Below are 14,662 nucleotides of genomic sequence, written 5' to 3' on the forward strand. Positions count from 1 at the left end.
CTGTAGACAATGGGTAGGAAATGCTTTGGGCTAGAAGAGAAAGGATGAGGAGGGCTACCCAACCTGCCATGTTTTATCCAAACTCTTCAGGGAAATCCAGAATGGAGGCCTAGCAAGATGACTGAAAACCAGGGATCAAACTGAGTTCTGGAGCTTCCTAGAGACATGGGGTCTGTGACCAAGAGTTCCTGCACATGGTAGCAGGAAAGGTTTGGTGTTCATGCAACATTCAAGGCAGAACAAACAAGCCTTGAAGATTCATCCCTCCATGGCAGGCACTCACTTCTACCCTAAATGAGTCAGAAAGACCCTGTTACTGCTTCCTAACTCAGTCCAACCCTCTTTGGACTCTAAAACAGTGCCAAGTCATCAACCTACTTAAGAGACAGATTCTCCTTCCTTGTGTGGATAGTTCATCTGTTAAGGAAGGACAGTCTTTGATTAACACATTTGTCCTAGTATAAAAGGGCTGAGGTAGGAGTAGGGTAGCAGGCTGGCATGGAGGGCCACAAGATCCAGAATGGCTGAGAGTGGAAAAGGATTCCCTGGTTCTCTGGGGGGGGATTCTGCCAAAGGTGTTTTATTGATCATTTTTCAAAAGAAAAAAAAAAAAAAAAAGAATGGTTTTTTAAGGATGGTAAAAAGAGGCTTGACTCCTTTTTGGGTTCCAAAAGCCCTTACGTTTTGTTCAGTAAGAAAAGCCCTGAACAAATGGAGGCTGCTGCTTGGGGCAGCAGGAAAACAGGATGGATTCCACAGCTAACCAAGAGAATGGCAAACAGTGCCAATCAACTCAATGCAAAGGATCTTTGTGTGGTGAGTGTGAACAAGCATGTGAGTGTGTTGGGAGGAACTTGGGGTTCACTGGCTTCCAACAGTCAATTCTCGCAGGTAGGACTGTGTGAGACCACGCAGTTCCTCCAAGGCATAGTCCTCAGGCATGGGGAGTCGGCCAACGTGGGGAGCCAAGAGACGCAAAGGGACTCGCTGAGGGTCTGGTGTTGAGTCGGAGGTTGCATCAGGGGCATGCCGAAGGCTCCATACCACCCGCAGCAGGTTGGCTACACGTTTGGCCATGTCTGGAGAGAAAAAAAATGGAGTGGGGACCAAGGATGAGGGGTGGGAAGGGAGGGCATCAGGGCAGAGGTATAATAATCATAAAGACAGGAAACATGCAGGCAGGAAGCAGGGAAAGGATGGAGGCTTACCTGACTGGGCCAGGCGATCCTTGGCATTGTAACACTGGATCTGCTGTATGCGGTTGCACAGTGAGGTCACTTTGGTGTGTAACTGCTCCATTTCATAAACTGAGCAATCCATCTACAAAGAAGCAGAGAAACCAGTTAGGCCAAGAGGAGGTCCCCTCACCCAATTCTATCCATAGACTGACTATGCAATGCTCCGAAACAACAGAGAAAACCCGCGAAACTGACTGGCAGTGTCATGTAACCACTATACAGCCTAATCACTGAGGACAAGGCGCAACCTCAGCAGTAATCCACCAGAGGAAAGTAACATATAGTACATAGAGCCCCAGAATGGACAAGTCTGGAGATTAGCATTCATGAACCATTTTAACTAGCAAGCTTTAACATGGCACCAAAAATACAGATAAATCTGGGCTCAGAGAAATTGTATGACTTCTTAAGAATGCACAGTAAGTAAAAAGTGGAGCCCAAACTAGTATTTAATTTCGGTATCCTAACTCCAAGTTCACAACCCTCTCTAAAATACCACAGGGCCCTCTTCTCACTGTATGCCCTCTCTCTATGCGTCGCGATCCATTCCTATGGCTTCAATTATGATTAATGTGCTGATGATTACTAAATCTTTAGCTTAATATTCCAATTTTCCACTCCCCTTTCCAGGGCCACTTACCCTAGCTGAGGTTATCATTACTTAAGACCTTGATCACTATCTTCAGTGTCATCCCCATTACATCCTTTTCCCTACCATCTATCCGGTAGCCAGAGTGACCTTTCTAAAAAGCAAGTCTGTATTTTTACTCTTTTTATTTTTGTTAACGTTTATTTATTTTTGAGAGACGGAAAGAGACAGAGTGTAAGCAGGGGAGGGGAAGACAGAGAGGGAGATTCAGAGTCTGAAGCAGGCTCCAGGCTCTGAGCTGTCAGCAGAGAGCCCAATGTGGGGCTTGAACCCACGAACCGGGTGATCATGACCTGGGCCGAAGTCAATTGCTTAACCAACTAAGCCACTCAGGAACCCCTGTATTTTTATTCTTTAAAAAAAAATTTTTTTTTAGTTCATTTATTTAAGTAATCTCTACCCCCAGTGTGGGGCTCCAACTCATGACCCTGAGATCAAGAGTTGCATGCTCTTCCAACTCAGCCAGCCACGAACCCTGTATTTTTTATTCTTTATTATGTTCTGAATACTTTCCAGCAGCATCTTATTCCTGTTTGTCTCACATGTGACTCTTGGTTAGCCCTCCTCTCTCAAACTCTTACATTAACTATACTAATACCTCCTCCTTCACCAAATGCTCCTTCAACCCTTCCACGAAGTATCTCTCTCATTGAATCTATTTTTGGGCTTTGCAGAATCTACCATTTAACACCTCTACAAGTACTTTTTTATCCAAAATAATCCAGTCTTCAACTGGACTTCTAAAGGTGGTAAATAAAATGAGGTCTTTGCTCTCAAGAAATTCGTAGAAAATAAAGAAACCATTGGAAATAAATCTTAAAGAATCATAAGCTATGCAGATGAATCAAAGAGGGTAATGTGGTAGAAAAACTGGATGGCTACTTCAGATTGGGGGATCAGGAAAGGATTCCTTGAGGAAGGTCATATCTAACTAGAGACCTTAACGAGAGGGTCAAGCTTTCTAGGCCAAGAGAACAGCTAAAACTACAAGATGGGAATGCAAAGAATGGTAAAATGCAGTTTAAAAAAATTTTTTTTCTAATGTCTATTTTTGAGAAAGACAGCAAGTGGGGGGAGGGGCAGAAAGAGGGAGACAGAATCCGAAGCAAGTTCCAGGTTCCGAGCTACCAGCACAGAGCCTAACACAGGGCTCGAACTCATGAACTGCGAGATCATGCCCTGAGCTGAAGTCAGATGCTCAACCAACTGAGCGCTATCCAGGTACCTGGGTGCAGAGTTTAAAAGCAGTTTAAAATGCAGAGTTTAAAGAGGAGAATAGAAAAAGATAAAACTGGAGAGGTTTTATATACCAGTGGATCATGACTGGGGTCCTTAGAATTTTGAAAGTCTGTGAACTTGGACTGGGAAAAATTTTTACTAAAATTTTTTTTTACTAAAAATTAGCATTTAATTATTAATGTGGATGTCAAGCAATAACTGTGACTTTGTCATCAGCAGAAATCACAGCTATTTTCATATTACATTACAGTTGTTAGTGATTTTTAAATGTAGCATTTCAAAATTAGAGTAGTTAGAAGATCCACTGCTGAGCTTGTTATTTAAGATCTTAATAAAGCAGTTATTACTTACTATAAGTTCTTAATATTTTGGTAACTATATTTTAACATAACTGGTTTCTTTTGTAATCCCATGTATTCAAATTTTTGCAACAAAACACATTAGACAGCCATCCATGGGCTTTACCAGACTGTCAAGGAGGTCCATGGCACGAAAAAGGTAAGAATTATTCATGCAGAGCTTTTAAGACTTCCTAAGGAGCACTTTATTCTAAGTGAAATGACAAGCCCCTGGAATGATTTTAGAGTGAGATTATATGATTTGTATATTAGATCACTCTGGGGCACGTGGGTGGCTTAGCCAGTTAAGCGTCTGACTCTTGATTTCAGCTCAGATCATGATCTCCTGGTCAGGAGATCGAGCCCTGCATTGGGCTCTGTGCTGACAGTGCTGAGGCCTGCTTGGGATTCTCTTTCTCTGCGCCTCCTCCACTCATTCACTCTCTCAAAATAAATAAACGTTAAAATAAAAATTAAAAAAAAAAAAAAAAAAAAGAGGATCACTTTGGTTGCTGTGTGGAAATAAATTGTAAAGGAACAAGTGTAGAAGCAGGGAGGCCAATTAGGTGTCTACTACAGCAGTCCAGGTGAGAGATTTTGTGATTTTACTACACCTACACGGTTTCCCTTTCCACTCCACACACCAATACTTACTCTTATTAAAAGTTCGCTGGAAGCACTACGATCTCTCTGACCTCTAGACTCATACTTACGCTATTCTCTCTGCTAAAGCATTCTGTCCCACCCATCCTTCTTTTTCATCTGAAAGAAATGAGACTCACTTCTAGAAAGCCTTACTATAACCCTCAGACTGGGTTAGGTACTCAATTTATGTGTTGCTGTAAGATACTCTGTGCTTAATCGTTACACGTACCATTCTATAGTAACTGTTAGTTTACCTGGAAATATCTTCCTCAACAAAATTATTACTTTGGTAAGGGTAAAACATACAGTACTGCTTACCTTCATATCCCCCAAATCCACCAGTGCTTGGGACATAGTAAGTTCTCAATAACTAGATTGTGTTAAAGTATTAATGTTCAACTAGAAAAGAGTTTTCTTCAGTGATAATTTAGGGATGATGCTCTTAATCCATCTTAAACATGTAGCAAATAAGTTATGCATATTATGTGCCAGGCACTATACTGGTAGTGGGAATTCTGATAAGGGTAACAGATAATAATTACTAAGCACTTAGTATATATAAAGTAGTCTGCTAAAACACAGTGTATTTTGTTTAAGCTTTGTGACAACTGTCAGTATCTATGATAATCTGTGCCATTAACTTATTTGCTTAAGGTCACATAGCTAATGAGTGAGAACCATTAATTGAATCTAACAGTTTGGCTCTAGAACTCGATTCTTAACCTCTATGTTCTATTACCTTTAATCTTAAAGAAGATCTCCCCAAAAGGTGCTCATGATAACTGCAAGACAGATGTAGATAAGTAACTAAAATACAGTTAGTAGACTAATGTACCAAGTGCTTTGGTAGTAAAAAATAAAGTGCAATAAACATTTCTTGGGGAAAACGAGAACAAAATAGAGCTTACAGCAATGTAAATTTTTTTTTTAAGGTTATTTTGAGAGAGAGGGGGCTATGGGCATAGAGGTAGAGGGAGACAGACAATCCCAAGCAGGCTCTGTGCTATGACCACACAGCCCCATGTAGGGAGGTCTCCATCCCAGGAACCAGGAGATCATGACCTGAGCAGAAACCAAGAGTCAGATGCTTAACTGACTGAGCCACCCAGGTGCCCCCAGCAATGCAGATCTTAAAGGATGAATGTATGTGTGCTCAAGAGTGAAATAAAACAAATTCTGCTGGAAACTCCATGAGTAATTTAGTGTGATTAGAGAAGGTGGCATCTGGAATGTGGGGGTAACACTAGTAGGAATAAGCAGGAGTGAAAGGTAAAAGCCTTTATATGGGCTTTAATTCTATATTCCAGAGTTTGGTCTTTGTGCTATAAGCAATGGAGGTCTCTCTTATGATCTTATCAAGACTGACCCCAATACATTTTAATGAAGACTAAAAAAACTGTTAATATATGCAATTTTAAACATGCCAAATGATGTATGAAACTACCTTCACCAAATCTCTGACCTTCCTATCTCTCTCATCCCTGAGTTGTTCACTCAAACTAGGGCTAGACAAGGGGAGACTATGGACAAGCCTCGGGCATGTCTACTGTACGTACCACTGGTAATAAGTACAAAACAGAAGTTTTTTTTAAGTTTTGATACAAGTGTCATAGTGATTACAGCAAATTAGCCTCATCAAAACATCCCTTTTGCACTGACCATTCTATCTTTGCCATTAAGTTTTTCAAGTGGTCGCTCAGGCCTTTTGAGGTCTCTGTGGCTTTAACGGCCAGGGAAAAGGAAAACCAAGCAGTAGTTCAAAGACTCAGGTACCTGCTGTATCTGGTGAAGCATCTCCATGACCCGAATATAGTCCAAGTAAACAAGTCCTGATGTTTCCCAGTCCTGGATTAGGCTGCTGCGCTCTGGAGGTGCCAGGTCTTCCAAGAACCCCTTCAGGTAGTCATAGTTCTCATTAATGATGGCATCTGAAGAAACAAAATATTAAGCACTATGTCTGCACAAGTATATGGTTCTCAAAAGTACACAGATGACATGACAGAAATCCAAAACAGGAAGGAAGGGGAAATAATGTTGGGTCGAACTAGAGAATTGCACAGATATTTCAAGTAGATATCTTGAAATTCTCCAAAGAAAAATGTGAAAAAGTTCTTGCTTCAGTTCCCCAAACAGAGACATCTGGGTGTTTTTTTCTGTTTTCTTTTTCTTCCTTTTTTTTTTTCCTTTAATTTATTATTTATTTTTGAGAAGAAGAGGGTATGAGCCAGGGAGGGGCAGAGAGGAAGGGAGAATCTCAAGCAGGCTCTGCGCTGTCAGTGCAGAATCTGACATGGGGCTAGAACTCACGAAACTGTGAGATCATGACCTGAGCTGAAATCAAGAGTCGGATGCTTAACCAACTGAGCCACCCAGGCACCCCTCTGTTTTCTTTCTTGAGACATAATTGACCTATAACATTATGTTAGTTTCAGATACACAACATAACAATTCAATACTTGGATATATCGCAAAATGATCAACCACAATGTCTGGTTATGTTACCATACAGAATTATTTTTTTCTTCTGATGAGAACTTTTAAGATTTACTCTATTAGCAACTTTCTTTTTTTTAAAGATTTTATTTCTAAGTAACCTCTACACCCATTGTGGGGCTTGAACTCACAACCCCAAGACCAAGAGTTGCATGCTCCACTGACTGAGTCAGCCTGGCTCCCCCTCTATTATTAGCAACTTGCAAATATGCAACACAGTATTATTAACTATGGTTGCCATGCTGTATATTTCATCCTCATGACTTATTTATTTTGTAATTGGAAGTTTGTATCTTTTGACTCCCTTATTCATTTTGCCCACTTCCACCTCCCACCTCTCTGGCAACCACCAATCTGTTCTCTGTATCTATAAGCCTTTTTTTTTTTTTTCTTATTTTAAAGATTCCCCAGATAATGTGATATCATGCAGTATTTGTCTTTCTCTGACTTAGCATAATGCCTTGAGGTCCATCCATATTGTTGCAAATACTAAGATTTCATTCTTATTTATGGCTGAATAATAATCCATTGCCTATATATACAATACACACACACACACACACACACTGTTTTCGTTATCCATCCACTGATAGACACTTAGGTTGTCTCCCTATCTTGGCTACTGTAAATAATGCTGCAATGAATATGGAGTTTCATGTATCTTTTTGAGTTGTGTTTTCATTTTTTTTTTTGGATAGCTACCTGGAAATGGAATGACTGAATCATATGGTAGGTAGTTCTATTTTTAACTTTCTTTTCTTTTTTCTTTTTTAATGTTTATTTACTTTTTTATTTAAAAAATTGTTTTTACATTTATTTATTTTTGAGAGACAGAGAGAGACCGAGCACAAGTGGGGGAGAGGCAGAGAGAGGAGGAGACAGAATCCGAAGCAGGCTTCCAGGCTCTGAGCTGTCAGCACAGAGCCTGACGTGGACCCGAACTCATAAATCGTGAGATCCTGACCCGAGCCGAAGTCGAATGCTTAACCGACTCGGCCACCCAGGCACCCCAATGTTTATTTTATTTACTTTTTGAGAGAGCAAGAGACACAGTGTGAGTGGGGAGAGGCAGAGAGAGGGGGAGACACAGAATCTGAAGTAGGCTCCAGGCCCTGGACTGTCAGCACAGAGCCCGAAGTGGGGCTTGAACTCACAAACCGCGAGATCATGAGCTGAGCCAAAGTTGAATGCTTAACAGACTGAGGGGCCCAGGTGCCCCTATTCTTAATTTTCTGAGGAACCTCCATATTGTTTTCCATAGCGGCTGCACCAATTTACATGTCCGCTAACAGTGCACAAGGGTTCCCTTTTCTCCACATCCTCACCAGCCTTATTTATTTTTTTTGACAACAGCAATTTTAACAGGGATGAGGTGGTATCTCACTGTGGTTTTGATATGCATTTCTGATTAGTGGCACATATCATTTCATGTAACTGTGAGCCATCTATATATATCTTATTTAGGAAGATGTCTACTCGATACTCTGCCTATTTTTTTTTTTAATTTTTTAATCTTTACTTATTTTTGAGAGAGAGAGAGAGAGAGAGAACGAACGAGCGAGCAGGGGAGAAACTGAGAGAGAGGGAGACACAGAATCCAAAGCAGGTTCTAGGCTCCGAGCTGTCAGCACAGAGCCTGATGTGGGGCTTGAACTCACGAACCGTGAGATCATGACCTGAGCTGTAGTCAGATGCTCAACCGACTGAGCCACCCAGGCATTTTCCTCTGCCTATTTTTCAATCAGGTTTTTTTTGGTTATTTTTAGGAGTTCTTTAAATTTTTTTTTTTAAACATTTATTTTTGAGAGACAGAGCATTAGTAGGGGAGGGGCAGAGAGAGAGGGAGACACAGAATCTGAAGCAGGCTCCAGGCTCTGAGCTGTCAGCACACAGCCTGAAGCAGGGCTTGAATTCACAAACCACGAGATCATGACCTGAGCTGAAGTCAGACACCCAAATGACTGAGCCACCCAGGTGCTGCTTTTAGCTTGATGTAGTCCCATTTATTTCTGCTTTTGTTGCCTTTGCTTTTGGTGTCACATCCAAAAAAAAAAACAAAAAAAAAAATCATCATCAAGATGGATGTCAAGGAGCTTACTACCTATGTTTTCTTCTAGTTTTATGCCTTCAGGTCTTACAGTTCAAGTCTTTATCCATTTTGAGTTAACTTTTGTATATGGTGTAAGACAATGGTCCAGTTTCATTATTTTGCATATGGCTGTCCAGTCTTCCCAATGCCATTTATTGAAGACTGTATATTCTTGGCTCTTTTGTCATAAATTGACCACATACGTGTGGGTTTATTTCTGGGCTTTCTACTCTTGATTTTAAAGTTTATTTTTTAGATTTAAGACACAGAGAGCACAAACAGAGAGGGGAGGGGCGGGGAAGAGAATCCTAAGCAGAGCCCAACATGGGGCTTGAACTCATGAATGTGGGATCATGACCTGAGTTGAAATCAGGAGCGGACACTTAATCGACTGAGCCACCCAGGCACCCCCTGGGCTCTCTACTCTGTTCCAATGATCTATGTGTCTGTTTTCAGGCCTATACCATACTGTTTTAGTTTCTTACAGCTTTGTAACTGAATTTGAAATCAGGGAGTGTGATGTCTCCAGCTTTGTTCTTCGTTCTCAAGATCACTTTGGCTACTGGAGGTCTTTTGTGGTTCCACGCATATTTTAGAGTTGTTTGTTCTACTTTTGTGAAAAATGCCACTGGAATTTTGGCAGAAATTGCACTGAATCTGTAGACTGTTTTAGTAGATCGATATTTTAACAATATCAATTCTTCCAATCCACAAGCATGGAATATCTTTCCATTTCTTTGTGTCTTTAATTTCCTTTAATCACTGTCATAGTTTTTAGGGTATAGGTCTTTGATCTCTGGTTAAATTTATTCCTAGGTATTTTATTCTTTTAGATGCAATTGAAAACAGGATTGTTTTCTTAATTTCTCTGATAGTTCATTATTAGTATATGGAATTGCAACAGATTTCTATATATTGATTTTGTATCCTGCAATTTACTGAATTCATTTATTCCAAGAGTTTTTTTGGTGGAGTCTTCAGGGTTTTCTATATATAATCATCATGTCATCTGCAAACGATATAGTTTTATTTCTTCCTTTCCAGTTTGGATGCCTCTTATTTATTTTTCTTGACTAACTGCTCTGACTAGGACTTCCAATATTATGTTGAACAAATGTGGTGAAAGTGGGCATCCTTGTCTTCTTCCTGATCTTAGAGGAAAAGCTGAAAGCTTTTCACCATTGAATATGATGTTAGCTGTGGGTTTGTCATATATGGCCTTTATTATTGAGGTATGCTCCTTCTATGCCAACTAGTTTTTATCATAAATGGATGCTGAATTTGTCAAATACTTTTCCTGCATCTCTTGAGACAATCATAGGATTTTTATCTTTCATTTTATTAATATGGTGTATCACACTGTTTGGTTAAACCATCCCTGTTATAAATCCCATTTGATCATGGTGTATAATCCTTTTAATGTATTGCTGAATTCGGTTTGCTAATAATATGCTGAGAATTTTTACATCTATGTTCATCAGGAATATTGGTCTGTACCAATATGGTTTTTCTTATGATATCCTTGTCTGGTTTGATATTAGGATAATGCTGACCTTATAAAATGAGTTTGGAAGTATTCTCCCCTCTTCTATTTTTTGGAAGAGTTTGAGAAGGATTGGTATTAATTCTATGTTAGGTAGAATTCACTAGTGAAGCCATCTGGTCCAGGACTTTTATTTGTAGGGAGTTTTTTTTGTTTTGTTTTTTTTTTAAATTTTTTTTAACATTTATTTATTTTTGAGACAGAGAGAGACAGAGCATGAACAGGGGAGGGGAAGAGAGAGAGGGAGACACAGAATGTGAAAAAGGCTCTAGGCTCTGAGCTGTCAGCACAGAGTCTGACGCGGGGCTCGAACTCACGGACCGTGAGATCATGACCTGAGCCGAAGTCAGACACTTAACCGACCAAGCCACCCAGGCGCCCCAAGGGAGTTTTTTGATTACCAATTCAATCTGTTTTACTAGTAACTGGTCTGTTCAGATTTTCTATTTCTTCATGATTCAGTCTTAGAAGGCTGTATGTTTCTAGGAATTTATCCAATTCTTCAAGATTGCCCAATTTGTTGGTATGTACCTGTTCACAGTAGTCTCTAATGATCCTTTGTATTTCTAAGGTATCAGTTATCTCTTTTTTAATTTTGGTGAATAAAATTCCCTAAGTACACGAAGAGTTTAACATAATTCATGCATATCAAGCATATCCTTGGCAAATGGTGACGTAACAATATTGCTGTCAACCTGTCCCTCTAGCCTCTCCAGGCCACGTTTCCTCTGCACAGAGAACTCTTGCAAGTGTAATCTGATGCAAGACCTCAAAGTCCCATAGAGAATATCATCTCTGGCCAGACTAATCATGGCATTCAGAGACTGGAAGAATTTGGGGTAATTTCAGGAGACACGGGCCCTAGGAGGACTCACCAGAAGCTAAGTGCCTGATGATGAGTTTGTGGCAGCGGTTCCAGTGTCCAGCTTTAAACAAATAGAGGGCCTCCAAATGCTTGTCAGATTCCATGTGTGCTCTCACTGCTTTGGCCTCATTAATCCACTCAGCAGGCACACAAAGCTTTTGGGTCAGGAAAGTCTCCTTAGCCCAAGACTCAGGGGTCTCCAATAGTTGGCAGTGCCGGGTAAGCAGCTCTCGAACAGCATTCTCACGCACGCTGTAAGAAAAAAGACAATGCTGAATAAATTCTATCTTCGTTGATGGAGAAGACTGCCTCAGACAATGCAGAGTGATCCATGGGATAGTCTCTCAAACTGCAAGTCTTAACCCTTACTGGACTTCAAACTTCACTTAAAAAAAAAAAAGTCACCATATCTACATTTATTTTTTAAATGAAATAGTATCTAAGCACGTTATATTTTCATGATCAAAAAAGTCTGAAAACTAATACTCTAGGAAAGGTTGTCTAGGGCTAAGAAAAGGCTTTCCCTTTCTTTTCCTTATTTTCTTTCTTGTAACAGGAGATCAAGGACTAGGATAGGAGAATGCTATTCTGCACAGAGCAGTTGTTTGCAGTTCATTCCCAACCTTCTTCCTTCCTTTTCTCCCATATGGTCAGTACAAGTAAACAAAGTAGTTTTTAAAGGTAAGGCCTCTTCCAGGTCCTTGTTTGCTTTTTTTTTCCCCTTCAAAACTACCAACTTTCCTAATTCATTTCTCTCTACCTCTAGATTTAGGCTACCCTCATTCTTTCTGATCTCAAGTCCCCTTAGAGTCCTTATCTATCTGGGCCAAAGGACCAGCCATTTAAATTTCAAATCAAAACAAGTATTCTCATTTTAGATTCTTTTCTGAACACCTTTCAAGGCTTTTCAAGGACCCCCCAATCTCATCTTAACTGTTTCTTTTTAAAAATTCTTTATCAGGGGCACCTGGCTGGCTCAGTAGGGGGTGGTGAGTTTGAGCCCCATATTGGATACAGAGATAACTTGAATAAATTAAATAAATAAACAGAAATAGGATCTGCTTGAGCCTACTGTGAATCATCAGTTTTATTAGCCAGACTTTTAACCTCTGAAATTCCCCATGAATTTATTTAAATAAACTCAAAGGAAAAGTATGAAATAATTTTGCTTCCTGGTAAGGGAGAAGAGGAGAAATTCCTTTAAGGGAAGGCTGTGCTAGATGCTTTATACTTCTACTCTCTTTCTGTAAAAAAACAAACAAACAAACAAACAAACAAAAAAAAAAACCAAAACGTTGAATTAAGCAATCTCAATGCCCATCATGGGGCTCAAACTCATGACCCAAATGAAGATCAAGAGTCACACACTTGGCTAAGTCAACTTTTCCTCCTTTAATCTCACAACCACCTTTGATTAGATACAGATTAATATTATGATTTTATAGATAAAGAGTAAGCTTTACTCCAGGTCAAAGTGAGTACATGATGGATCTAGAACTGAGGCAAGTCTGACTACAAAACTCAACTCCTTTTTACACTGTATCACGTGACAGTTAATGCAGCATAATGATTAAGAGCACAGACTCTGGATGTCTTGAGTTGGAAGACTCTGCCATTTACTAGCTATGTGACCTTGAGCAAAAGTTACTCTCTCCCTGCCTTGGGCTGCTCATCTGTAAAACACAGATTGTAAGAGTGTTACTTTATAAAGTCATTATGAGCACTAATTTTGATATAAAGTATTTACAACAGAGTGTATATCCATATAAAAGTACTATGCAACAAAGTACTATATAAATGTTTTTGTTACTAGTGTAATGCCATGCTACTACCATTAACAGGAAAAAAATCTCCATCAATTTATCTCATTCACACCATGGAGAAAAGGCGATTTCAGGATAGAGAACCAAATCCTAACACACCTAAGTAAGGATATATTGGTAAATATGATGCTACCAAACTTGAGGGGTAGGCATGGGTGGATGGCAAGGGAAGGCCAGAGAGGGAGAAAGGCAACAGAGAGAAAAAGTCAGGGAAGCTCCCTGCCAACTCATTATATCACTTCACAGATCCACTGAGGCAGCTCAGTAAGTATTATTTCTGCATAATACCTAAACATGCCACATTCAACTGAATCTATGTCTGTGTTAATGGGTTGCCCCATGTGGATATACCCTTCCTCTTCTACTTAATTATTTCCTGTTCTTGTCTAAAGTTTTCCATGATCACTGCAGTTCACAGAGATCTCTCCTGAGAAACAGCATTATTTGGCACTAAACTTCTAACTTGTTCACATGAATACAGAGACAGCTGTGGACTGAACGGTCTTAAAGTTTATCACAAGGCTGGACCGAAAATACATTCTAGACGCTTACTTAATGAATTAAACCCTAAGAGACTGATTCTTTGCCCCTGTAGCCTTAGGTGTACCTCGTGGGTTCATGGCATCTCACTCACCTTGAGTTGTCAATATGCAGGAAGACAAAGATGGCCCACTCCCAGAGGCCCTCACTTTCCAGTTGGCCAGCAAAACTGGCCTGTAGCACACCCTCACACTGGTCTGAGAGATGAGTATAGTTAAGAGCCCGCAGCACCTCCCACAAGTGCCAGCTTAGGCGGTAATCCAAAGGATCTGCTGTTACGCTTCGAGGTTCCAACAGCTGGTTGAGATCATAATGTCTGCAAAGGAGAATGTGCGGAGTGTTACCACATCAAGGCAGCAGACCACCTGCACTGAACAAATCAACTGTTCTGGCTATGGCTTAGGAGATAATAAAGGCAGGCACCCTAGAACAGAAGCGTTATAGACCACATGGTCTCCCTCTGAGATTGTGCTGTATCAATCTACTTCTAGGTTCAGCCAGATTACAGAGCCTACCAAAAATGAAGGCAGCTCCTCTTCTGTGGCTGTGGGATCTGACAGGTATGCTGGTATTTGTTTGGCCTAGATATTTATTGTCCTGGTACACAGAGTCTTCATAATTCTTACTCTTCATTCCTTTGCTTTAGTGTTGATACCTTTCTTAACCATTTAAAACACACAGTTATCTTAGGATCTTTCAAACTTCTCTATTATATGGAGCTGTCGGAGTGCTAACTCTCCAACAGCTAACTAGTCTTCATGATGGTTATTTCCTTCTAAGAGGTTTATAATTTTTGCCTCTGATTTTGTCTACAGTGGGGAGTATTTTTTATATAAGGACATTCAGGTGTCCTGGGTTTTTAAAGTGTCCCTATACAGACTTTTACCTTTTCTTCTGCTGGGAGCCCAAAGATTTCAATGGTCCTAGACTAGTTAATGTGTAAAGTTCTTAGCTTGCAATTCCAGATCGTAAGAATAGTAGAAAGTAAGATCTCATGCTTCTAAGTTTTAGAGCTTAGACTACCAATCAATAATTTTCCTTTTCACCTAAGATCCAGACATTTTATAACTTTTTAACACTTCTCAGGTAATGAACAGAATTTTTCTAGACCAGTGTTGTCAAACTGAACTTTGTGGGATGATAGAAATGCTCTGTAATCTGTCCTGATCAATGATAGCCAATAGTCAATACAGGTGCCTA

The 14,662-nt window shown here is 40.0% G+C and overlaps 1 protein-coding gene across 7 annotated transcripts in view; it reads right to left on the reverse strand.

The window, feature by feature from the left end:
- Positions 1–596: 596 nt before the first annotated feature.
- NUP98 (nucleoporin 98 and 96 precursor) overlaps positions 597–14,662 on the reverse strand; it is a 114,381-nt gene continuing 100,315 nt past the window's right edge. For 6 of the 7 annotated variants that reach the window (XM_042958461.1, XM_042958462.1, XM_042958464.1 and 3 more), the window contains 5 exons: positions 13,557–13,778; positions 11,110–11,351; positions 5,883–6,037; positions 1,209–1,320; positions 597–1,079 (listed from right to left, as the gene is read on the reverse strand). In XM_042958461.1, the coding sequence (XP_042814395.1) occupies positions 862–1,079; positions 1,209–1,320; positions 5,883–6,037; positions 11,110–11,351; positions 13,557–13,778 (949 nt within the window). In that variant the 3' untranslated portion in view covers positions 597–861. Of the gene's footprint in view, positions 1,080–1,208; positions 1,321–4,848; positions 4,892–5,882; positions 6,038–11,109; positions 11,352–13,556; positions 13,779–14,662 lie in introns of those variants that run through there. The other variant, XM_042958467.1, reaches the window with a different exon arrangement.

The sequence above is a fragment of the Panthera tigris genome, chromosome D1 (genome assembly GCF_018350195.1).
Source record: "Panthera tigris isolate Pti1 chromosome D1, P.tigris_Pti1_mat1.1, whole genome shotgun sequence".
In the NCBI taxonomy this organism is placed as follows: Eukaryota; Metazoa; Chordata; class Mammalia; order Carnivora; family Felidae; genus Panthera; species Panthera tigris.